The 25300-nt window shown below is 40.3% G+C and overlaps 1 protein-coding gene across 1 annotated transcript in view; it reads right to left on the bottom strand.

Moving 5' to 3' along the window:
* Window positions 1-25300, bottom strand: part of THBS2 (thrombospondin 2) — a 165885-nt gene that overhangs the window by 87801 nt on the left and 52784 nt on the right. The window contains exons 2-4 of the mRNA XM_082251223.1: window positions 23159-23230; window positions 15940-16496; window positions 10765-10849 (exon numbers count right to left, since the gene is read on the bottom strand). Of these exons, the coding sequence (XP_082107349.1) occupies window positions 10765-10849; window positions 15940-16496; window positions 23159-23230 (714 nt within the window). The remainder of the gene's footprint in view (window positions 1-10764; window positions 10850-15939; window positions 16497-23158; window positions 23231-25300) is intronic.

The raw sequence follows: 25300 nt of genomic DNA, 5'->3' as shown, positions 1-25300 counted from the left end.
TCCTCTTCTGGGGTCCCCGCTGGCACTCCAGGCTCCCCCACTTGTTTGTCTGCCCCCATAGCAAGTGGTTTGCTATAGGGGCACACCTTGACACAGACAGCGAGGTTTAGGCCCGCCCCCCGGATCCCTCCTCCACCATTTGATTGACAGGAGCAGGAGCCACTGGCTCCTTAATGCAGGGATTTACAATACCAAAAAAAAAAAAGATAGTAAATCCCTGCAGACATACATACTTTATAACATATGGAGTTGTCCTTAATGTCTCCCTTGATAAATCAGAGAGTACACATGTGCACAGCTATACTACAGTACGAATCATAGTCTTCCATTGCATCTACTGCAGGCCTTTTTGTACATTAATTTCTTTATACATTTATTTATGTATAGACACAGAATATATTTGTCAGATTTAGAAGAGATGATATACTCCTAACTATGTGACTTTCTAACCAATTTCTTCTCCCCCGCAGCAGCTGTCACTTTTGAAAAATGTGTGAATGTACATGGCCCCACCAGCACAGCTGTGTCATTCATTACAAAGATCTGTGAATGGATGAACTCCAAATCCTGTCTGACACCACGGCAGATGGACATTAGGCATGTGCAGAACTGAAAATCTGTTTAGTTTCAGATATAATCGTTATGTTACTAATTTCCTTTCTTTGATTTGTTTCAGAATTTAAAATTTTCAGAACTATTCGAATTTGGATCGAATTTGTCGAAAAATGATTGACCGATTCGAATTCTGAGTGAGGAATAGCTGGTTGTTAAGGAGTGGGTCAGGAAGCCAGCTGCCCTGTCCTCAACAACTGATGACTCATCAGCTGTCAGCGGGCTTCCCCACTGACAGCTGAAATGTAAACAAAAGAATGCTGGCAATGAAAAATAAAGGAGAAAAACAGCGTGGATTGCGAAGGAGTATGGGGTGGGAAACAGTGTGGGGTGGGTCCCCCATAAAAACTTTATCAGACCCTTATCTGAGCATGCAGCCCGACAGGCAAGAAAAGGGGGGGGGACAAATGAGCGCCCCCTCTGAACCATACCAGGCCACATGCCCTCAACATGGGAGAGTGCTTTGGGGCAGGAGGGGAGCACCTTGTCCCCGTGTTGATGAGGACAAGGGCCTCTTCCCCACTACCCTGACTGGTGGTTGTAAGGGGTGGGGGTGACTCATCAGAATCTAGAAGCCCCCCTTAACAAGAGGCCCCCAGATCCCACCCCCCATGTGAATAAGTATGTGCTATATTCACCAAAAAAGTAAATAAAAGCATGAAGACTCAGGCCATCTGCCAGGTCTTAAAAAGCTAAGGGGTGGGGGCCACCCGGTGATGTCATCAGGTGACCCCACCCTTTCTGACTTCATCGTCTGGGGCATGCTGTGTCAATGATGCCAAAAGGGGGTGGGGGCCACCTGGTGACTTCAGCGGATGGTCCCATCCCTTAGCTATTTAGGAACTGGTAGACAAAGGGAACCATCGTCAGAACCGGACATGTCAGAATGGACATTTATTTTTTGGGTCTTTTTGTTTTTTAATAAAGGAATTGTCAAAAACTGTGTTTTATTTACTTTTTACACTTTTTTGTACCCCATACTTATTCACTTGGTGGGGGCAGGATCTGTTGGCCCCCTTGTTAAAGGGGGCTTCTAGATGGCAATAAGACCCCTGCCCACAGACCCCTTCAACTATTGGGCCAGCGTTGTGGGGAAGAGGGCCTTGTACCTATCAACATGGAGATAAAGTGCTTTGGGGTAGGGGGTAGAGTCCCACCTGCCCCATAGCACTGCCCCATGTTGATGGCATGTGGCCTGGTATGGTTCAGAAGGGGGGGGGGTGCTCGCTTGTCCCCCCTTTCCTGGCCTGCCAGGCTGCATGCACGGATAAGGTATGGTCTGGTATAGATTTTGGGGAGGACCCCACACCATTTTTCTTTTCAATTTTGGTGTTTTTTTTTCATAAATTTTTTATTTTACGTTCAGCTGTCACTGGGGAAACCCGCTGACAGCTGATGGGTCTTCGGTTATTAAGGTCGCAGCAGTTGGCTTTTCAGCCTACTCCTTAACAACCAGCTATTCTTCACACAGAAGTCAAATTCGTCAATTGTTTTTCAACTGATCCGAATTTGAATAGTCACGAAAATTTGAAATTCGTTAGAAAACAAATATACAAAATGAAATTAAACTAATTTTAACAAAATTCATTACTATTTCATTTAGAGATTTGGATACATTCGAAAGATCCGAATACCTAAAAGTTCACCTGAATTTATATTTGGACCGAAACGAATTGCAAATGTCTAATGGACATTTGTTTCTCAATGGAACATGAGTACAATGATAACCACACTTATAGTCAGTCCATTAACACTTTCTCCAGCTCTCTAACAGTAAGTTCTTACCTTGGTACAGATATAGAGCTGGAGGAAAAGTGTGAAAGAGCGTGGCATTGCACACACGGTCCACTGATTGCAGTTGCAATGCTTTGAAGACTGATTTGCAAAAAAAAATAATAAATTCATATTTTTTATGCTGCATATATATGTTCATTTATTATTTTTGATAAAGGTGGACTTAGCCTTTAACTTCGACATTTTTATCAAAGTGAATTTATTTATTTTTATTAGAAGGCTAAAAAAAGACAGTGACACGGACTTTTCAGAAGTAATGCCCTCTACAGTTCACTTTCTCACTTAGGCATTTTATATTATTATCATGAAAATATCAACATTTAGGAAAGAGTTTGTATTGACATAGGAGCTTTGTAAGGGATCCACCATGGATTGGAGCAGCAGAAAAAAGTACAGTTGGCAAACTACGGCATAGAAGAGTATCTTTTAAATAGCAGGGGGGTTTATTTGTAATTAAGTAAAAAGACCAAAACTAAAGATTGCTTAAAAAGGGGAGTAGGAATTTGAAATAATTGATTGTAAAATATCTTAAACTGCTTTATAGGATTAGGGCTAAGTTACAGTATCACTTTAATGCTCATATGTAATGCTTTTATGATACTGTTGAATCCCATGATTCCAGGCCTAAATTGTACACAAGTCCTTGACTGCTGAGCCCTTATGCTTAATGATGCTAAACTCCCACTCATGCCTCATCGTTGACAGCTGAATGTCATGGTAGGGATTAAAATGTATGAAAAGGCAAATTTTTTGTTTTAAGTGGGGAAAGGTGAGACTCTTTGTGAAGTTTTATTACTGCTTTTGTCCCCTCTGGGGAGATTCACTTCCCTGGTGGTCATTGACATGGAGACAGACAGTGAGAGGAAAGCCAGCATTTCTGATATATCACTTAAGCAGGAGGCAAGGGTAAACCATCCATTGGTGATGAATATCTTAGATGGGGATTTCTCTCACGTTAATGGATGTTTCTTTCAGTTACTGTTTGATTTCTAAGAACTTTAGGGCAATTCTCCCCAGTGGAACACAGGAAGCAAAATAATACTACATGGATGTTTTAATTCTTTTCGACTATATTCAAAACGAAAAAAAGGTTTTGCTATATATACACTTTAATGTCAAAGGGGGAACGTAGTGCTAATTTGGAAAGAACTCAAGGCCCGTAAGCGGCCTGGTTTTCACAAAATGTAGACACTTTTCACGCCGTGCTTACTATTAGAAACTGTTTACACATTTAAAGTCATTACTGGGTCATTTTAATCTGCAACTTGGATACAGAAAACAACTATTATTTTTTTTACCTCATATTTGTCACAATCATCTCAGTGATATTGTGATCATTTTTTTTTTTAATTCAAAACTTTCATTTTGTTGAACTTAAGAAGAAAACAAATAAAGTTGTTATTGGTCTGCAATCAAGGGCCCATTATACAATAAATCTCCTACACAATGTGGTCAACCTCTATGAGCTTTTTTTTAAATCCACATCTAATCTCAGCATAGAAAAAAAACGATTCAGTCGCAAGGATTGCATGAGTATGCAAGGACATACAATGTGATTAGAGGAGAAGCGTTTTAACCCCAGGCAACGCAGGGGGTTCTTTACTGTTTACTGGGCTACAAGAAGTATGGCTACTGTGGGAAGTATGGCTACTTTCAAAAGACTCTTGGACATACATCTCAAGGATCAGAACATTAAGGGGTATGAGAAATGATTACGGCCACATACACCTACACCGGTTAAACTGGATGGACTATTGACTTTATTCAACCTCAACTACTATGTAACTATGTAATCTTGTTGTGTATAGGCACATCTGGCATATAGATCTGTGTATTATCAATTTAACTGCACCAGTTGATGTCTTTCCCACATTCATATTGAACTTACTTGCAAACAAACAATCATCAAGAGCTGAGATCTGCTTCTTGCTGCAAAATATGTTTTCCATGTGCAATGGTAGACCTTGTGGGAGGTAGACTTCCTAGCTCTTATCAGCATGGGAATTGCCAAATGAAAATGGCCTCTGTCTCTCAAAATCTTGGTTTCAACCGCCAAATCACTACAGTCAGCAACCATAAATCAAGGTGGTAAATCGGTCCACTGGGTGTCTGCCAACAAATTGATCAGACTGGAGTACCACATACTCCTGAGCTAGTTGAAAGTTCTAAGTATCACCAGAATGCCCTCTATCTGAATGCTATGAAGCAGATGAGGAATGAGTTCCAGAGAAGGAATGTCGAAGATAAAATTGTAAAGATCACATGGAACCACTAGACCATCCACTGCTTCCATCAAAGGAACTCTACACCTGGCACAAACATGTCCAGTTTGGCCCAGGCTGTGACATGACATTCTGCCTCGGACAGAATATTTTTTACCTCTATAGCAGGGGCAAGAATTCTGGTTCCTCCCTGATATTTGATATATGACACTGTGCGACTGAACCTGGATCGGATGACACTTCAGTCACTAGATTCAGAATTCTAGGTTCAACTAGATCACACAGAGTTACAGAATATTGATAGGCAGATGGGATTACTCCTATGCCCAAGTTTCCTTCTCTGACAAGGCGTCTACGACTTTCCAGACTGTCTGCATTATGTTGACAGTCAGTACCAATGCAGATTTAATTTTTAGACCTGCATACAAACAATTAAGGCCTTCAGCTCCCAGATGGGGTGGATACCCTATTTTGGCTTAGTAATTGTGAAGGGTTTTTAGTAAAACCCCTGAAACATATCTGCCACTATGGCTTGTTTCAAAAGCAGCATTGAGGTCTGCTAGTCCGTGCTAAAAAGCAGGCATGTTGGATAACATGAAGCAGGGACTAGGGAGGGGATAGAGAAACAAATTCTAGCCTGTAGTCCCTGGAAACCCCATCTCTTACCCAGTCATCTGAGATACTTTCCAACCATGTATTCACAACGGTGAACAGACTTTCCCATACTTTTGAAATTTGTGACATCCCTTTATGCCTAAGAGGGCTTGTCTGCATGCTTGGGAGATTTAGAATCCCAGGGCTTGCAGTCAAACTGGGCTTCTTGGCTTTGGTCTGTGCTTGGAATTTGAAGCCTGGGAGTCAAAAAAGGAACTCTTTTTGGAAGGGGGATGGGTGGGGGGGTCTTCTTTATTTAAGGCTTGGGTATTTGCAGCTGGTATAAATGAGTACCTTTATCCCCAATTGCATCTTTTATGAGGGTGTTCAGGGCAAATAAAGTTGCAATTTGAAGATAAATTCTTGCAAAGCTGCTGAGAAGTCTTTCCTTGATAAAGCCAAGGAGGGGGTAACATATGATGGAGCTAGGGAATACTCTGATGAGTGTATGGACTAAAGTAGGTGACAACAATCCAGACTGTTGGTGTGGTGTCATGTCTATAAGGAGGGAAACTGCAGGCTGCCCCAGAACACTTAGGAACTTACATGTTAGATTGCTTAACAGAGATAGCTTAATTTAGAACATCAGGTAAAAACCCCATTAACTGACTGATGCTAGCAGGAGAGGTTCAAATGACCGGAGGTGACTTATTCACTGTAGATGGCAACAAAGACTAACTGAGGCAGGCCTGCATGTCTCTTGTGAATATCTCACACTGAAAAGTGAAAAGTTTGAAAAGTGAAGAGTGCATGCATGTGACATTACAGCTAGTGATGCTCAGTGTATTAATCATCTTCATGGAAACCAATGAAAAACAAGCGTAAAATGACACCCAACAGTCCTAATAAATGTAGAAGTTTCTGATGTTTGGCCAATGTGGACTTCTCAGGAACAAATCTTCAGAGATTTGGGTCACAGAGCCATGGCTCTGGCCTGTAACTAATACAGTAAACAAACATCTGAAAAGTTTGCACACACAGAGCCCAGTGTCTAATGGTCACATTCCAGGTAGGCCCCACAATTGTTCAGTCTAGTGGGGTCTGTTTTTGGCTTCCAAAGCCATTGCTGAAGATAAATTGATCTGGATAACTGAAAAAAGAGACCTGTAAAACAATTATTTTCTAAGTGGTAAAACAGTTCTTTTCTAAGTGAAGTCTTCCATCCTCCTAGGACACTGGCAAAAAACATGCTAGGAAGGGGGAAGGGTTAAACCCCATTGGTCACTGTTTATGTTGCCAGTGTCCAAATCCTCCTGTAGGTGGCAGTATGCCCCTTGTCTCTGAATCATGTGTCCTTTAATAAACATGAAAAAAAATGATATATTTATTCAAAAACTTTAATAAAACTGCAGTTTTATTTAAATATTTTTACAAATGTAGATACTTCTGTATTATGAATATTTCTGGTGATTAGCACACATCATCTGCTTATTAGCTTTTATGTAACTGTATCCCTAGAATGGAAAAATAATTCTCTGCAGTTGAAAGCTTAGAAGATTAAGGAAGCAGTTCAAATGACATATTTTGCCATCTTGACAGCGTTTCCTTTTTCTTTTGCATCTAAAATTGCCAGGAGGTATTAATCAAATTGATCAGTTTATTTATTACACTTCCTTTTTCTAATGTAAGATGCTTGGGACATATTTAATTCCCACACTGCTCCTTTCAACAATGAAAAGCAAGGAAAACAGCCCAATCAATGTAAGCTGAAGTTGGAAGCTTATCCAGGCCTGTCTCCTCACCAACATACTGTATGATAGTTCTGTTCAAGCAGAGAGCACATAAGACTACAAATGCTGTTTCTGGGGACCAACCTTAAAAAGGGATTTTTTTAACTACCCTTTGCTTCGGTAATTATAAAAGAGAGACCATATGATCTGGTAGAACAATAAAAGCTGAAGACAAATAAAAATAAGAAATTATTGTACGATTTACAAAGTCTGGAATATATTAGCCACACCCCTAAATTGAAAATGAGTAGAATACACAACAAATTGAATTTTGTGTGCTTTTTAAGGCACAACTTGAACCAAAATAACATTTTATACCGAAAGTTTATTATTCAAAGTTCTTTAAAGTTAAGGAAAAATCCAAAATTCCTTTATAAAAAATGACATAAAAAACAAAGACCTGTCCCCATTGTCTAATTTCACAAGGTATACTGTATATATAAAGTTTTTTAATAGAGCAAATTTTCTTTTTAAAATCAAATATACTTGTTAAAAAGTATTTCTTGGATTTCATCCACTTCATCAGAAACTCCAAGTGGAACAGGATCCACCCATCTGAAAATCCCCCAGAAGAAGATAAGAATAAATACTGTTCCTACCAGAGATCCCAAAGGGAGGGAACAAGACTGGGGTGATGTGACCCACCAGCAAACGGTAAGCTCAAGGAGATATCACGTAGTTTGGTCTAATTAGGTTGTTACTTGAATAATTGGCACTTATATAGAAGATAATAATATGTGCTAATACTTAACTCACTCCAGCCAACAGAGGAACATATTAAAAGGATTGGCACATGTTCATAGGGGATCCACACCAAACAAAAGATATACTTGAATTTCTATACGTAATCTAATGAGTCACAGCTTCTTGAGAGATAGCCTCGGGATCCCCATGTAATAGACTTTAATACTGCATATGCCAATGTTTCAGCATTGGTTAGTGTCCCCCAGGACTTTGTTTTTAATGTCTTTTTTTTTACATTTTATAGAATTTTGAATTTTTGTCTAATTTTAAAGAAGTGTGGACAATAAACTTTCGTTATTACATTTTCATTTGGTTCCAGCTGTGCCTTAATATTCCTGCCTAATCCACTTTGTTGTTTTTCTACTAAGAAATTAATAATTCATTAAATAATAATGAACTGTATTTTTAAATCCAGCTAGTGTTAGGTCTGTATTTGATTTGGTAGCAGCCTCTTATAATCCTTTGCACAGCAACACTGAGGGAAAGGATGGGCCAACACTAGAAGCCAATATCTGATATACTGCATTCGCATATGCTGGCAAGGCACAGGCTGAGAAGAGGTAAGAGCAGAGTATGCAGAGGGATTCGTTCATCAGTTACCAACCTAGCCAAGCTGCATGGACGAGTGTACATTCCAATAAAGTTTGGACAGAAATACCGTACAGTTGGCAGGTAAAACAGCTCCCATTTTTAGGTATCCTAGGTTACCCAAGGTCTTGGCCATGCTACTAAGCAAATAGGACCTACTGCCTGCATTGTCGCACCCTAGCTTGCCTTCACCTGCCTTTGTGCCTCACCGTTGACCAATAGACAGACACAGTGGGCTTAAATAGACAGACCAAAGTACAACCACATGAGTGGGTACCTTGTGTAGACTGAGGTGGCATTCATTTTAGATTGCACTATCTGCATGTACCCCATGCACAACAGTGTATATCTGTGTGTTGAGGTGTGCTGTGTTAAATAAATGTTGCAGGTATCTTAAAACCTGAGATGTGGCACATACTGTAAGCAGCCCATTCAAAATAAATGGGCTGATTTTCCTCCATGTTAATGTATGAGCTATGCATAATAACATATGTGCCATAATGCACTGCAATGCAGAGAAACTATGCAAAGAGGCTCTTAAAGTTAAATTCCAGCCAAGCAGCTAAATACACAGTTGAAATTAACAAATTAAAAATGTCTGGCATGCCAAAAAATTACCAGTGCTGCTCAGCAAGTCTTGTGATCGATGGGCCCTTGCCTTATAGCACAGTGTCTTGGACCAGCACTGGAGGTAAGAAGTACAGCTTTGTCTAAGACACACCTCCAGCTTGCTGGTCAGGCATTCAATGAGCAACAGCTCACAGATGCTTCAAAGTCTGATTGGCTCGCAGTGCTACAACTCACTCTCATTTTAAACTCTGCATCACAGGGAATTTCAGGAAGCTGAAATAAGGTGGCCATATTTGGGCGGTAATGCCACTGCCATTCCTGTGGGATGTCAACGATTCCAAGGGATTTGGTGAGTGTAACTAACCCCAGCTTCCTTAGGAACCAGTGACAGTGGGATGAAATTCTGCTTCGATATATGATGCTCAGTTCTCGACAAACAGGGGGCCACACTGGTAAAGTTCAATCCAAACCTATGTCAGCTCATCCCTATCCCAAGTAGCAGTAAAAATCTGAAAATGATTCTAATCCTACCCCGCTCTGTCTAAAACTAAAAAGTTAGGACTATATAAGATTTTAGTGAAGGGATTTAGATTTACTTTAATATTATTACAGGTTGAAAACTGCTATGGAACTAGTTTCAAATATGAAGGTAGCCACAGTATTTATCTTTTAAATACATTTCATATTTTATTTTGAATTGTTCTTTGAAATAGCAGCTCTACATCTGTTGATAATCATCATGGATGCCCTGGACCCTGGTGATGTACTTATGCCTGGCAGGAATTATACAACTCCATAAACTTGAGCTGCACTTGAATGTCTTAAACAAAAAGGCACATTCATATGTCTTACTAAAGCAATGTTATTTCATATTCCGAATTTTGGTCCAGTTCAGCTTTCCTGGAAAATCTTTTAAATAGTTTTTTTTAGCATCCCTTTGGTCCTTTTTGTGTTTCTTTTTTTACTGATCCAGCTTTTTAATATGTGCTGTAATACATTTTGAGTTATTTTTGCATATTTTTTTGAATGATGGTTATATATATTACATTTTGAACAATAAGGTTGCCCAGTTAGAATATGCCTATGCGGGCAATAATAAGATTTTGATGTTTATATTTTAAGGGAGCCCGCTGGTCCTATAGGTGACAATATACTTACTTATTTTCTGTGAATATTAGTAGTTGTACAAACCCTACCCTCAAATATTTGTATTGTAATATCCGCATTGTTTATCTCTTTATTACATTTTTTTATTTTGTTTTGATCTCTTCTTTTTTTTTTTGCATACAATTTTTATTAAGTATTCATCAATATATAATACAGGAACAGTAAACCCTTTCCCTGTATCCTTCCCCTGTCCTCCCCTAACCCAATCCCTTTAAAAAAAATCTGGTATAAACACACACAGTCCCTCATGTGTTAGCCTGTTTTGTCTTTTATTAAAATCCACATGAGCAACGCTTGCGTGAGATAGTCCATTCAGAAAATAAAGGACATTCTGCTTGAATTATACTTTTTAAATTTAATTATAAGGTTTATTTACAAAAATAGTAATTTTAATAATGGGTTTTATTATTTAAAAATGACTAAAATTTATACTTGTTTTAACTTTCCCTGAACTGGAGTACTTGAAGTCAACACAGAAAATTCATACTTTAGTAAATTAGCCCCAGTAGGACACATTATTATTTATGTTATAGTTCCAAGATTATTTGCTTGTGTATGTACACTATCACACAGTTCTTGGTAATTTTTAGACTAGATAAAAGAAAAGACAAAAAGTAAAAAGTTTTTGCAAATTAAATTATTAGTATATAATGGAAGACACTTGTAATGCTTATAAAAGATACCTGTGTGGCCAAGTTGACAACCTTTCCTCTTCAAGATGTCTTCAACAGGAGTGTCAAAGATTAACTGAACATTTTGAAGCAGTCCCTGAAAATGTAATTAAAAATTTCACCAAATATTCAATTAAACTATACGAATATACATTCTGAAACAAAATGCTCTTTCTATATCACTACAATACTGGCCAAAATACAAAATGTCTCATGCACAAAAACACCCAAAAGAACTGTTCTTGTTGCCCTCACCAACCTTAAGTAAACCAAAGGGGCCTGGGGCAGAGAGGACGCCCTTTAAATACTTTTGGATGCATGCACAGTAATATCAGCAGCCAAGGCCCCAGAAATTAAATAAAAGTTCCCCAGGCCCCATCAATTCAGAATCAGGGATCAGGGACAGAGAGGGGATCATTTACTTCTTTTTGGGATCAGGCAGAGTATGTTGTGGCTTCTGATAAGTAAAGTATAAGAAAGGGCAAAACCTTTTTTTTTAGTTTTTGGAAGAGTGGAGAGGGATTAGAACACCTGTCAGGTTTTAATTGCTGTCTGTGCCTCTTTAAGAAAAAAAGCACCCAAGAGGTGTTGGGATTTTAATGTGAGTTCATGCAAAGTAGCGAGAGGACGACAAAAACTTGGAGAGCTCACTAGTTCAGTTTAGGTTGCTCACAGTAGACAGGGCTGCCCTCCAAAAAGTACACCAGCAGGTTAGCAGAAAAAAACTTGTACTAATGGAATGGCAACAGACAACCAATGTGTTTCGGGGTCAGGAAAAAACTCCCACTTAATCAGGGATACAACAAAACACAGCATACTGCAAATGAAAATGAGACTGGTGTGATCATAAGTCTAACAATCATAGAAAATGATGGATAACATAGATACTGTGTATAAGTGCACACATAGCCACATACATACAGTATACGCATGCATGTGCACATGTGTAGGAATGAAAATATCAGATGATAAATGATAGTGTGTGATGTGAAATTATTATTATCGGATGCTATATGATCAATACATACCCTTACACCATTGTACATATAACTAAAATAAATACACATGAGATAAAACAATTCATTTAGCACAGAGGTCTAAAAAATAGGACTCACTGCTTAAAAAAAGGCTATTTAAAAACATACTGTATATATTGCATCCTTCAGGAGTTCAATCCAAAGATGTACACTACTGTAAAAATTTTTAGGTGTAAAAAAAAAAAATGCTGTTAATTTAAAAATGCTTTCAGGATTGGACAGTGTTAAAAGTTTATTTTTATCAATTAATAGAACAGAAAGGTAATGAACAGAAGAGAAATCCAAATAAAATCAATATTTGGTGCCCCCACCCTTTGCTTTCACAACAATTTTTCATTCTTCTAGGTACACTTGCACACAATTGGAACTTGGCAGGTAGGTTGGTCCCAACATACATCTTGGAGAACTAACCACAGACCTTCCGTGGATGTAGGCTGCCGCAAATTCTTCTGTCTCTTCATGTAATCCCAGACAGACTTGATGATGTTGAGATCAAGGCTCTGTGGGGGCCTCAAGACAGCATTGAGGATACAGGTTTGCAGCCAAATGGTGGTCACTCCAATTATTGATTTGATCTAGATTTTTCTTTTGTTCGCTCACTTTGGATTTTGTAAATTAATTTAAAAAATAAATATAAATATTCAATTATATATTTTTTAAAGCATTCTTACCTGCCTAAACTGTATATGGAGGATACTCTTGGAAAAAACATCTTGCAACCTCAGGGAGAAGAATACTGCTAACATTTTTGTAGACCCTCAGGGGGGTCTGTACTGGGGCGCAGGCTGGGAGGGGGTCTGTATTTGGGAGCTATCTGTACTGATTGGGTCTTTACTGGAGGGTGAGCTCTGAAGAAGAGGGCTCTGCCCTTGAAATGCATAAGCTGTGCCTTGGTGGATGGACACTTCTGTTTCAGGACTGGATCTGTCACATGCACTTGATTGTGTTCCTTTGTGAGTACATCAGCATTTGGTTTAATTTAATAAATAGTTCATACAACATTTCATTAGACCAGTGAAGCTTCTTCCTTTGCTTTTATTTCAATACTGGTTTCCCCAAAATGAAGTGGGCAGCAAGGCCGGTGTTGCGTGCAGTGGGCTGGTGTCCAGTGGCAGTTATCCTCTTATTTTGTATGGACAAGATTGAAGAGGAGCCTGCTCCAAGTCCACATGTGGATCTGCATTTATGAGTCTCTTTCTCGCTAGCAGCACTGACAAGAGTGTTTGTTTTGGAGGGTATGTGTAGTGGGAGGGTCAGTACTGAGGGGTTATGATGGTGGGGATGTCTGTACTGGGGTGGGGGGTCTGTGTGAGTGTGTGTATATGTGTGTGTGTATGGTTGGGGTGGGGTCTGGTTGAAAAATGATCTGTTCCAGGTGCCAGACATGCTAGGTAGGCCATTGGGTCAGGGGAACATTTATTTATGTGCTGGGAGCTGCAAGAGATCCAAACCCTAGCAAGAATAGGTCTGTGTAGAAGTTGAAAATTTTCTGATGTTATTGGTTTTTAAGTGTTTGAACTTTGACCAAACAAGATTTGTCCTGCTGTTGTATTTAAATGTAAAGTGTTAGGTCAACCAGCTTTCACTACCCTTGTCTTATTATCTAAAGTAGACCCCTGTTTTGCACAGTTAATATGCTTTTACTAATTAAGAATGCTTTGCATACAAACTACATAGAGTTATAAGACACAATGTAAGATAATCAGAGTGATACAAATATACATACATACATACACAACACAAATGTACGCTATCTACCCTTTGCTAGCAAATGCAATAGTCTGCATGCAGTGGAATACAATGAAAGTCACTTAGCTTTTGTTAGATTTGGTCCACGATTTCCTTACTGAGTGGTGAAGCAAAGTGCTGTTCGATAAGGAAATTGTGGACTAGCTTTACAAAAGCTAAGTGACTTTTTAGTATATCCTTACTGCATACATACTGTTGCAAATGACCATTTGCTAGTAAAGCAAAGCTGGCACATGCATGTGTATGCATATGTGTAGGGAACAGCTAACAAAACAGTTAGCCAAATAGAACAGTAAGCCAAAATGATAAAAGTAAAACATCTACAAACATGCTTTTAATGCCATCTCTGGGTTTTAGGCTCCATGCACACTGGCTTAAAAATCGCTGCAACTACAGGAGTTTTGTGTTCTGCCTGTAGAAGCAGCTCAATGTTATCAATGGTGTCCTTGCACATTAGGACCATTAGAGGCATATTTTGAGCTCAAAGTTTAGAAGCAGGAATAAAAAAACCTTCTGGTTTGCGTTTCTGATTGGAGTTTACTGGCAGAAACAATGCAAAACTCTCCTAAACTCATCTAAATAAGTGTTTTTTTCTGCCGTGAGAACTGTCCTTTCTTTAAGCCCAGTGTGCATGGAGTCTAAAAGTCTACAGCCAGTCTGATAAACAGCCAAAAAGAAACACAACCATACATCTCTCTGGTAGTACATACTTACCTTCATTTTGTTCCCCTGTTACTCTATTTAGCCATTAGGAATAAAAAAAAGAAGCTCAGTGTAAGCTCTAAATTGCTTTAATGGGTACTTACACAGGATTGAGGACTGTCTCCCCCCTCCCACATGAAAATGCTGAGCCAAGAATGAGGCTCCTTCACAGTTAGCAGAATAGAGCAACGGGGAGAGAGGGAAAGGTGGGGTTGCACTGCTGGGGAGAGGGGTATTAAAGTGAACCTATTGATATGCTTTGATTTGGCAAGATACATTTTCTGTAATGTAAATGTAGGTAGCTGTAGACAATTCTTTACTTAGGAATTTATCACTTATACAGTTGTTGCAAATATTATTGCATTGACCAACCAATACCTTGTCTGACCAAATGCATTAATAAATTGCTGTTTTTGCTGACTGATTAGAATCCCTTTCCTTTTAAACCAATACATAGTATTTCAGATTGTACCGTAAAGAGTGGACTGTGATGTATGGCAACTAACCCTTTACAGCAGAACCCAGCAGTGACTCAGTACCCTTCTAGTTTCTAAAACACTAAGCAGGTGCATTAGGAGGGGAGCAGGATGAGCTGCGGAAAATAATGACTTGAATGACTTTAGCGCTTCTGCTTGTGGATTCATTGCTTCACAGTGTCTGCAGCTATAGAGGTCAGAGCGGGTGAGTTGTAAAGCTTATTTATTGCTCATTAAGAGTATTTAAATACTTGAAACTAAATGACCGAAATCTGGCCTGACCACAGGTTCAACTCAGGGATGCGTCTACATGTTCATTGCCAAATAAATACTTTACTGCACATTTACCTATTTGCAATGTGCATATACAGTATGTATGTTTAAACAATAAAAGAAGCCTTTAGATATCTTTTGATGCATTACTTCTATCATGAGGCTGTAAAAAGTTGGCCTGATTGTAGCCAATAGATAGACTACATTTAAAATAATTCCACTGGCAACTTGGTTCTTACATAGTTACATAGTTAGTCACACTGAAAAAACCTATTCTAGCTGAGATCTACGTTATGTTTATGCAGACTTAGAAGGTAAGAGAGTTCCATGCATGTGCAGACAAGCTGCAGATCTCCATTAGGTCCAAAAAATCTGCAAGAGATATGAATCATTTCTGCCACTTCCTATTCACTTCAAACATCCCAGGAGGCAGCAGAAGTGAGCCTATGTCATTCTCACCTAGGCAAGAAACCAAGCAGTGGTGGATACCAAAGGCATATCTATAACATCAGTGGAGAAATGTATTTACTTTAGAATATAATTTAACGCTGCTTTTTGATTAATTTACATGTTTGCTATTGGTGTCACGATTGCACAAGCGGCTGCTTTATCTCACAAGCTTTAAATTCTGCAGCATAGATTTTATTTTACATGTTTTAGGTTGAAAAAAGACACAGATCCATCTAGTTCAACCAACAGAAAAGACCCAAGAAGAAGGCAAGACTTCTCTTTACTTCTTGTCCTGTTGACAACTGTCACCAGGATAAAAAGTGAGGGAAACATTTTCCAACATTTTTTCCAACAGGGACACAGATGACCAGATCTGCATACATACAGTACACTGAATATATATTTGGAATGCCCAAAATGGTTTTATGTATTGTTACATAAATAACACAAACAAGACCACAGTGCTACAATACTGCTTTTACAATATTGAATTTGCTTACCCTAAAGTGGTTTTCACGTATTGAGCCCCTGGCCAAAAACATCTTGTTGTTATCAGCTTTCAGATGCTCATAGAAGGTTTCCTCCAGGCGGAAACTGTCCATAAGGTCACAACCAACATAGAGGTTGAAGTTTTCACCTGTGAGCTGAACAGTAATATTTTTCCACTGAGAGTCAGCTAGGTCAACATCCTCCAAAGATATCACGTTTTGAGTTCCTTCTATCCAATAAGTTAGGTCCAGAGTATTGGCTCGTCCATTTGACACAAGCTCAAACAGTCTGTTGGAAATGCCTGGGCCCTCTATGGAAAGAAGTGTTCCTCTGTTTTGTTTGTCTTGTTTTATTGTGGCAGTTAAAATAAAACCTTCATTTAGCTGCATCAGGTGCAAAATTTCCCTCATTTTTTCAGATTTAACAGGAGGTATATGATCAAACCGGAGAAATCGGTATGATGGAGAACTTGGATCATGTCCACGAAACATTTTGACTCCAATGGTCTTTTTGTTTATATTACTAATTTCAAATAAATCAAAAGTAGTCTCATCTTCCACATCTTCATCTAAAATTAGAAAGAAGTAGCATTTTTAGTACAATTTTTGTTAGGCTTTATATAACATACTTTAATACCTTTACAGTGAAATTTTAACACCTTCATACATCAAGTTTTCATTTAATTTTTATTAGCATTTATTGAAGACTAAATACTAATAACATAGCATAAAACAAACTTCATACAATCTTCCGGGTATTGATAAACAATGGAATTAAATAAAAAATAAAGGTTGTAATTCCAAAAAAGAATAAAAATTCTTTCTATTATGGGGTTGAAAGTTAAAAAAAGGCAAATTATTAAACAATATACAAATCAAGTAATGAAAATAAAGCAGCACTACTGTTGTCTACAGCACATATCCTGGAGGTTTGTGGATGAATGTTAGTTTTTAGTTCGCAGCAGTCATATAGTTATTAACTTTTGGCTCATGGCTAAATTCCCACTGCTGGGTGCAGGATTGCAGTATCAGAATTCCACAATAAACAAAAACATTAGAAGAAAGACGAAATCTACTACCCAAATATTCGGCTAAAATCACCATACAGTTACTCCCCGACTACCAATGATCATTTTACATGTTTTCTTTGGGTAGTGGAACCAGTGTATTTTACATGTGAAAACAGGTGCAATTCTAGAATTTTTTGGGGGGTATTGGGGTGCTGTGCTGGGAATATAAATGGGGGAGCTAAGTCTCTGATCCTGAAGCCCATGCAATAATAAAACCAGACATAACATTAGGAGAAATGCAGAGTCAGAAAATGGAAAATACAATGTTACCATTCTCAGTGTACACAGACTGTATCCCCTTTCAAGCACATTAATGTTCCGAGTGCAGTGATACGTATGTAACTGTGTCCCTTACGTTTCGACAATTGCAAAAATCAGTTCTTTAACAGGTGTCAGTGGATGTAAAATACTGTAAGTCATAATTGTCAACATGTAGGGGTCGCTGAGGATTTCCCTGGGCCTCCCTCTGATTATCCTGCAGTCAGATGCTTGGGTATTTTCACGCGACCAGGTGCACTCTCATCTGTTTGTTATCCAATGACCAGTCTAAGGGATTTTTTTTTTTTAATGTATTGGTAGAACTTGGATAGGAGAAGGGATTAGTGGGATACTCCAACTTTAACTATGCACAGATAAGGACAACTCTCACTTGGCCTCACTTGGTTGAACTGAATAAAAGACCCTCTGCTGAAGCATACAGCATTTGTATGGAAGAATAAGTCCTTTGCTTGCTCTGGCTGCAGAATCAATGAACTCTGATTTTTTGGGACACTAATCAGTATCCCCTTTAGCTGGCACCCGTCCAATGACTTTACTAGCTTGAAGGGATGGCCCTCACAGAACAGGTCCCTAGTCTTAGGTCTGTAGTCACAGTAGCCAGGAACAGATCCTTCTTGGTTTGTCTCCCTCCCAGTCAGTTCTGCGGAACATCTGGGGTGCAGCTTCTGCGACTCTGTTCTTCAGGTCGACTACCTAAGGCCGCATGGCAGCCTGTACGGAGGAGGGGCAGTGACCCTCCTTCCTCTGGGACCCTGCTCTCCAGCCGAAGACCCCATGCACATGTGCTATCTTGGTATAAATACAGTCACTCAGCATGCCTTGAGACACCTTCCCCTGTCAATGGCCAGGGCTGTATCTACACCCATGCTCCCATTTGTCAGGTTTCCTCCCACTGTTCAACATGCCACTTCCTTTTGAACCAGTGTGAAACAGGCAGACAACATGAGCAGCATCTGAGCAGACCCTATTAATGGATCACAGCTCCCTGTTAGGCAGAGAGCACCTAAATTTGCCTGACAGTCCCCCTGTTAAGCAGGGAAACCCCAAAACAATGCACTCTCTAGCACCTACCTAGGAGGGTTCTACAAACATTTAAAAATAATTAGGAATGACACCTGGAAGGGATCTGAAACAGAAATAAGGACTGCTATGTGGGTGTCTGCCACCAAACTCGAACTGACTAAGGAGGAAAATGTGGTGTTTAGCTTACAGCCCACTGTGCACTTCTCAGCCTGGTGCTCCCAGTAAGTGTCAGGGCCAGCAATAACCCCCAGAAAGTGGCAGGCAGCAATGACAACCACTTGCAATAACCCTCAGAAAGTGTCAGGGTCAGGAAAGATAACCCTCAACAAGTGTCAGGGCCAGCAATAACCCTCCAACACAAAAGTCCACTGCAAGTGGCAGGGCAAGCAATAATCCCCAGCACAATAATAAACTGCAGCACAATAATAACCATCAGCACAAATAAAAACCCCATCAAGGAGTGTGGTTGAAGAAGGGGGTGATAGGGGTCTTCACTCTACCCCTACAAAGTGCAACCCCCACCCCAGTATATTCCCTTGCATCATAGCCTCAAAGCCAAGGAGAAAACATAGTCACCAAAGTGAAAAAGACAGCAGAAAGGCAGCACAAGGTCTAAGCATGGTTGCCATAGAATACTTTTAAGTAAAATAGAAGGATTTTTTTTTTTTTTTTAATCAGGCTTCAGTCCAACATCCACACTGAAACAGTCAGGGGACTGCATCCCACCCACACTAGAAGATCTTCCTTTCTTCCACTATACTTTGTACAGTGCTCCAAAAGTAACTGCTCTTGACTTTAGGCATATCAGTCCGACAGGGACAGCTATAGGACCTAACAGGTGCCTCTGCTGTAGCTATAGTAAGTTTCAGGAGCCACATGATTACTTTGTTGACTGCAGAAAATCATATGTTTGCAATATGGCAGGCATGTCCAAAGTCCGCTTTAATACGGCCCCACAGGTAATTTGGAAAAATCTATTGTTGTGGCCCCTGTGAATTCCCGAGCGCTGCTCAGGACCCCTGGGATCTCTGGATCTTTCAACGCTGCGGGACTGCATGTACGCCATATTAGTTCTTTTACCATTATTTTATACATCCTCTTATATATGCTACTGTTTTGAATGACTTATACTCAAAATGATGGTCCATCCCAAGCCAGCTGCATCCAATTCCTGTTTTTCCTGTTACTTGTGAATACACTACTGTTAACACCCACCGCCTGTCCCCACCAGCTTTATATCCCTTGCTCAATATGGGCTTGGACTTAGCCTGATTAGGGAGCACTAAAAAACACAAATAAATCCGGCGCTAGTATGACAGGACCAGCTCCCTCTCCTTGATAATTAGCATAACACCTGGGGGTCAAGTAGCAGCTGTGCGGGAGCAAAACACACCAGGAGGGATGTTCAAAAGTATCATTCACACAAGGGATTAACAACATAGAAGCGCTATATGAACCCACCGATGATGATTACTGATGGCAGCAATAATAGTCATGAATGATGCCAATGTAGTAAATAGGGATGATCGAACTTTTGAAAAGTTTGGTTCTACCAGAACACCCGAACTTCCCGAAAGTTCGGCCCGGATTTCAGAACCCCATTGAAATCAATGGGACCCGAACTTCGGTAATCAAAAAACACCATTTTGAAGCCCTAAAACCCAATAAATGCCCCTAAAAAGTGCCCCAGGGACTATTAATCACACAAAAAAAAGTTCTTAAAAATTGTATTTTTGATAGAGAGCCAATTATTGAAAGAAATATTGGAAAAAAAAATGAGATTTCTTTGGATTTAGTGTCTGGGGGGTCTACAAAGTGTACCTGTGAAGTTTCAGCTCTGTAACATGTCCAGAACCAGACAAAAAAAGTTTGTTTGTATTAGAATTAATATAGAACAGGGATATGGCTCCGCTATTTTCACACCTTGCCGGTTTTGTAGCAAGCGTTTTTTTGGGCATTTTTTGGGCGTCTTTGGAGGCAGGCATAACATCAGAACTTCTGTGTATGGGTATATATACACACACACACGTATGTATATATACACATACACATATATAGGTGTGAAAGTAGCAGAACACTATGCTTGCGCTAATTAAATAATTAACACCCATATGGCTTCTCTGCTATAACACCTATATGTGTGTATGTGTATAAATACATATAAGTGTGTGTGTATATATACCCCTATACAGAAGTTCAGATGTTTTGCCTGCCTCCAAAGATCCCAAAAAAATGCCCAATAAAACGCCAGCTACAAAAACGCCTAGGTGTGTTTTTGCAGCAGGCGTTTTTTTTGGGCATTTTTTTGGGGTCTTTGGAGGCAGGCAAAACATCTGAACTTCTGTATAGGGGTATATATACACACACACATATGTATTTATACACATACACACATATAGGTGTTATAGCAGAGAAGCCATATGGGTGTTAATTATTTCATTAGCGCAAGCATAATGTTCTGCTACTTTCACACCTATATATGTGTATGTGTATATATACATACATGTGTGTGTGTATATATACCCCTACATAGAAGTTCAGATGTCATGCCTGACTCCAAACATGTCCTCACAAAAGCCCTATAAACGCCTGCAGCAAAAAGCAGGGTGACAGGGGCGAAGCCATATCCCGGTTCTATAAGTGTTCTAAGAGAAACGATCTTTTTCTTTTCTCTATAGCGGTCACCCTGAAATGGAAGGGTTTTGTCACCCTGCCATAGCAGTCAGATTCAGTTAACCCTACACTACAGTCCCCTTACACTTAACACTTTCCCTACAGAAACTAGATTATTAAATCTAACTATAGTGGAAAATATTACCCTAACTACACTAGATATCCCTTTCCTCACCCTAATAATTGCTAAAAGACACTTTGAAGCAGAAGTAACAGAACTGCTTCCACTCTCTTCCACGTCCCTGTATTACAATGCTAGGAATTTGGCGGGGCTATCTTATATACTGGGGGGCGTATTCACTAATGATTGGCCTCTGGACCCCCTAGTCACTCCAATCACATTCCTAGAATTCTCCTGCCCCCTCAATTGGCTTTTACTGATGGTTCTGGTCCAATCACGGGCTTTTAAAGCCTATTTCCTGTCCCATTGCATTTTGGTCGGTTCTGGTTGCCGAATTCCGAACTTTTTCAGCAAAAAGTTCTAAATTCGGCGGAACCTCAAACAGTCAATGTTTGGGTCGAACCCTAGTAGTAAATAGAACATTGAAAAGTTGTCAGGACAACCACACGAGAAGCAGGCTCACCTCACGCTCCCCTAACTCCCCTGCATCGGGTCACCGCACTTGACATAGCGGTTCAAGCCTCATGTTGGTCCTCCTTCCCCCCAGAGTCTGACGTCACGTCCGGGTCATCATACCGGTCGGCACTCATCGTGGGTGATTGGAGCGGCCACAGATGGCGATCCTCCTTGCCTCCTATACCAGACATTGTGTGACCCCTTTTCCACCCTTCCCTGTCCAGAATTGAGGCATTCCATTATCATCTCCTCACAGCCCAAGCAAGGCACAACTGTCCACACTGCTGCATTGTTCTTGGCTGGTTTTATGCCTTCACAACCACTGGATGGTCACCAAGTTGTGAGTTTTTAACCCCTTATTTTGGCTTTACCATTGCAGATCCAGCGGAGGTCATTGTACAAGGTGTACTGCTGATTTATACACACATGGAACTGATTTTGAATAAAACTTTTCAATGTTCTATTTACTATATTGGCATCATTCATGACTATTATTGCTGCCATCATAATCATCATTGGTGGGTTCATACAGTGCTTATGTGTGGTTAACCCTTGTGTGACTAATTAGGGAGCATGCATGCTTCGAATTGAGATGAATACATTGTAAAATCTCAGTTAATGTCAGTTGGTCTAAATCAGTTATAAATATATTTGGACACAACATGTATACTTGGTGTTATGTTCCTGTTCATATTTTGTGAACTTAAAAGTTGACAGACAATCTGGCCTTCAGATATGAAAGACAGAGTGATTTAACATCTGTTTAGATTTGTCATCCATGTGACAAAATTAAAAGTATGCCGTTTGCAATAAACTTTGCATAAAATAGTTAATTTGCATTTAATTTTAATGGTTCAAAGAATGTCAGGCAAAATGGTCGGCCCTCACGCATGTTTACTTAATCAAATCTGGCCCTCTTTGAAAAAAGTTTGGACACCCCTGCAATATGGCAATATAATCTAAATTGTCAGAAGTATGATTTTACACGGACATGAACTTTAATGGCATTCCAATTTTAGTCCGTAGGGTTCAATATTGAGTTGGCCCATCCTTTTGCAGCTATAACAGCTTCAACTCTTCTGGGAAGGCTGTCCACAAGGTCTAGGAGTGTGTCTATGGGAATGCTTGACCATTCTTCCAGAAGTACATTTGTGAGGTCAGGCCCTGATGCTGGATGAGAAGGCCTGGCTCGCAGTCTCCGCTTTAATTCATCCCAAAGGTGTTTTATCGGGTTGAGGTCAGGTCTCTGTGCAGGCCAGTCAAGTTCCTCCACCCCAAATTGCTAATCCATGTCTTTATGGACCTTGCTTTGGGCACTGGTGCACAAAAAAAAGGTAAGCTGCAATTTATTTATTTTTTTAAGTTATACTATGTGAATGGGAACATGTAACAAATACAATGCAGGTGCAATTCCAATTTGGCTGCAAAAGTGGAAATACACTTTAGTTGAGACCTTTGAGATTTTGATAATCTGCATTTGACACGTGTTTGGAATGAATGCCAAATGCTGGGAAGCAATGTTAGTCCACATGAGCCCTTTTTATTTGAGTAGTTGTTACATTCAATGATATATGTTAATATGTAGTATGTAGTAGCATAATATTCTTACCTTGAGCATTCAGGAAAGCCCAAAAACAAAGAAAGATAAGAAGACGCTTCAAAGTTTTCTGTAACATAACCCCTATAGAAGAAAAAGCACAGATTTAGAACCCAAGTAACAAAACTGCATAAACTATATATTTTTTTAAAATTGCTTTTTCATGAAGTATTTTACTTAATTCACATACAATATATATATATATATATATATATATATATATATATATATATATATATATACACAGTAAAACCGTAAAACCTTGGCTTACGAGTAATGTGATTTAGGAGCGTTCTGAAAGACGAGCGAGGTTTTCTTTTTAAATGTTGCTTTGATTTGCGAGCGCTGTCTTGATATATGAGCAATATACAATTACACTCACAATGTTAAGGAGTCTGGTGCAATTCCAAAGCCGCTGGTGTACAGTGATCTGTTCTATATGTGGCCAGAGGTCCGGGGACGCTTCCTGCAGAACTCTGAGACACTCAGGGACTCTCCAGTTGGGTGGGCGGACATAATGCGTGTTCGGAGAACCTGCAAGTGGCGTCAACAATTCCCAAGTGTTGAGTTCTGCAGGAAGTGCTGGGAGCCACCAGTGTCCCCGGACCTCTGGTCACATATAGAACTGTATACTGTACACCAGCGGCTTTACTGTATAGCACAGTACATATATACCAGTGGCTTTACTGTACAGTACAGTACATATACACCAGTGACTTTTCTGTACAGTACAGTACATATACACCAGCGGCTTTACTGTACAGTACATATACAACATCGGCTTTACCGTACAGTACAGCAGGGGTCAAGTTCTGGGAAATAAAGTGTGGGAACTCACCCAAGATTTTCACCCCCAACCTCAAAAATAAAGAAAAGTGTATGTTCGTGTGTGTATATATATATATATATATATATATATATATATATACCTCTTGAGGAGCGAGGGCCATTTTAGCGACTTGGTAACCGGTTATGGGCCGCAATGAGCGGAGCAGGCAGATCAGATGATAGGTCCATGTCAGCATATGCAGAGCAGACACGGACACAGCCTGCTCTACTCTATGGGCCCTCCAATCTGATCTGCCCAGACAGAAGGGGACAGATTCCCTTCTGTTTTTTCAAGTGGATCGAATTGGGTTTCTGCAGGTATCGCTTGCTGCTGCTGTCCCCAAGGCGGGTATGGCTGGTGGCTGCTAACTGGCTGTCCTCCAGAGCTGGTAATGCTGGCGAGTAATGCTGGTGGGTACTGCTGGCTCGTACTGCTAGTGGGTACTGCTGGTGGGTACTGCTAGTGGGTACTGCTGGCCTGTACTGGTGGTGGGTACTGCTGGTGGGTACTGCTGACTGGTACGGCTGGTGGGTACTGCTGGCTGGTACTGCTGGCGGGTAATGCTGGTGGGTACTGCTAGTGGGTACTGCTGGTGGGTACTGCTAGTGGGTACTGCTGGCCTGTACTGGTGGTGGGTACTGGTGGTGGCTACTGCTGGCAAGTACTGCTGGTGGGTACTATGGTGGATTACCTATACATTGAGTTGCAATTTTGCAGTACAGGTGTACTCTGTCTCTTGTCTGTTTCTCATGTCTCTCCTTCCCTCCTCTCTCGCTCATGTCTCTCCTTCCCTCCTCTCTGTCTCTCTCTCTCTCATGCCTCTCCTCTCTGTCTCTATTTCATTTCTCTCCTTCCCTCCTCTTTCTCTCTCATGTCTCTCTTTCCCTCCTCTCTCTCTCTCTCTTACCTCCCTCTCATCTGCAGAGTCGATATTTTCTCTATGGCTCCTGTGTCCTGTCACAGGTGGAGGTGGAGTACATTTGATATTACTCCGCCTGTGGCAGAAGCTGGCACTATACAGGAAGCATCAGCTCTGCTTCCTGTAGTGCAGGTTCAGTTTAGAGTGATGCTCGGGGATGGCGGGTCGGGAACCCGCAATCTGGGCTTACCGACCTGCCATCCCAGAGCAGGAGGTGGGGGGCGCTGGGATCATGTCAGGGCTCAGGAGGGAATGGGAACGGCGTTCCTATTGTAGAATAAGCACAGGAACACCGTTCCCATGCGTTCCCGCAGGACTCGAGCCCTGCAGTACAGTACATATACACCAGCGGCTTTACTATACAGTACAGCACATATACACCATCGGCTTTACCGTACAGTACATA

The sequence above is a fragment of the Pelophylax lessonae genome (genome assembly GCF_965119305.1).
Source record: "Pelophylax lessonae genome assembly, chromosome: 3".
In the NCBI taxonomy this organism is placed as follows: Eukaryota; Metazoa; Chordata; class Amphibia; order Anura; family Ranidae; genus Pelophylax; species Pelophylax lessonae.
Note: the sequence above shows the minus strand (reverse complement) of the source record. Positions and strands in the feature narration are given on the sequence as shown.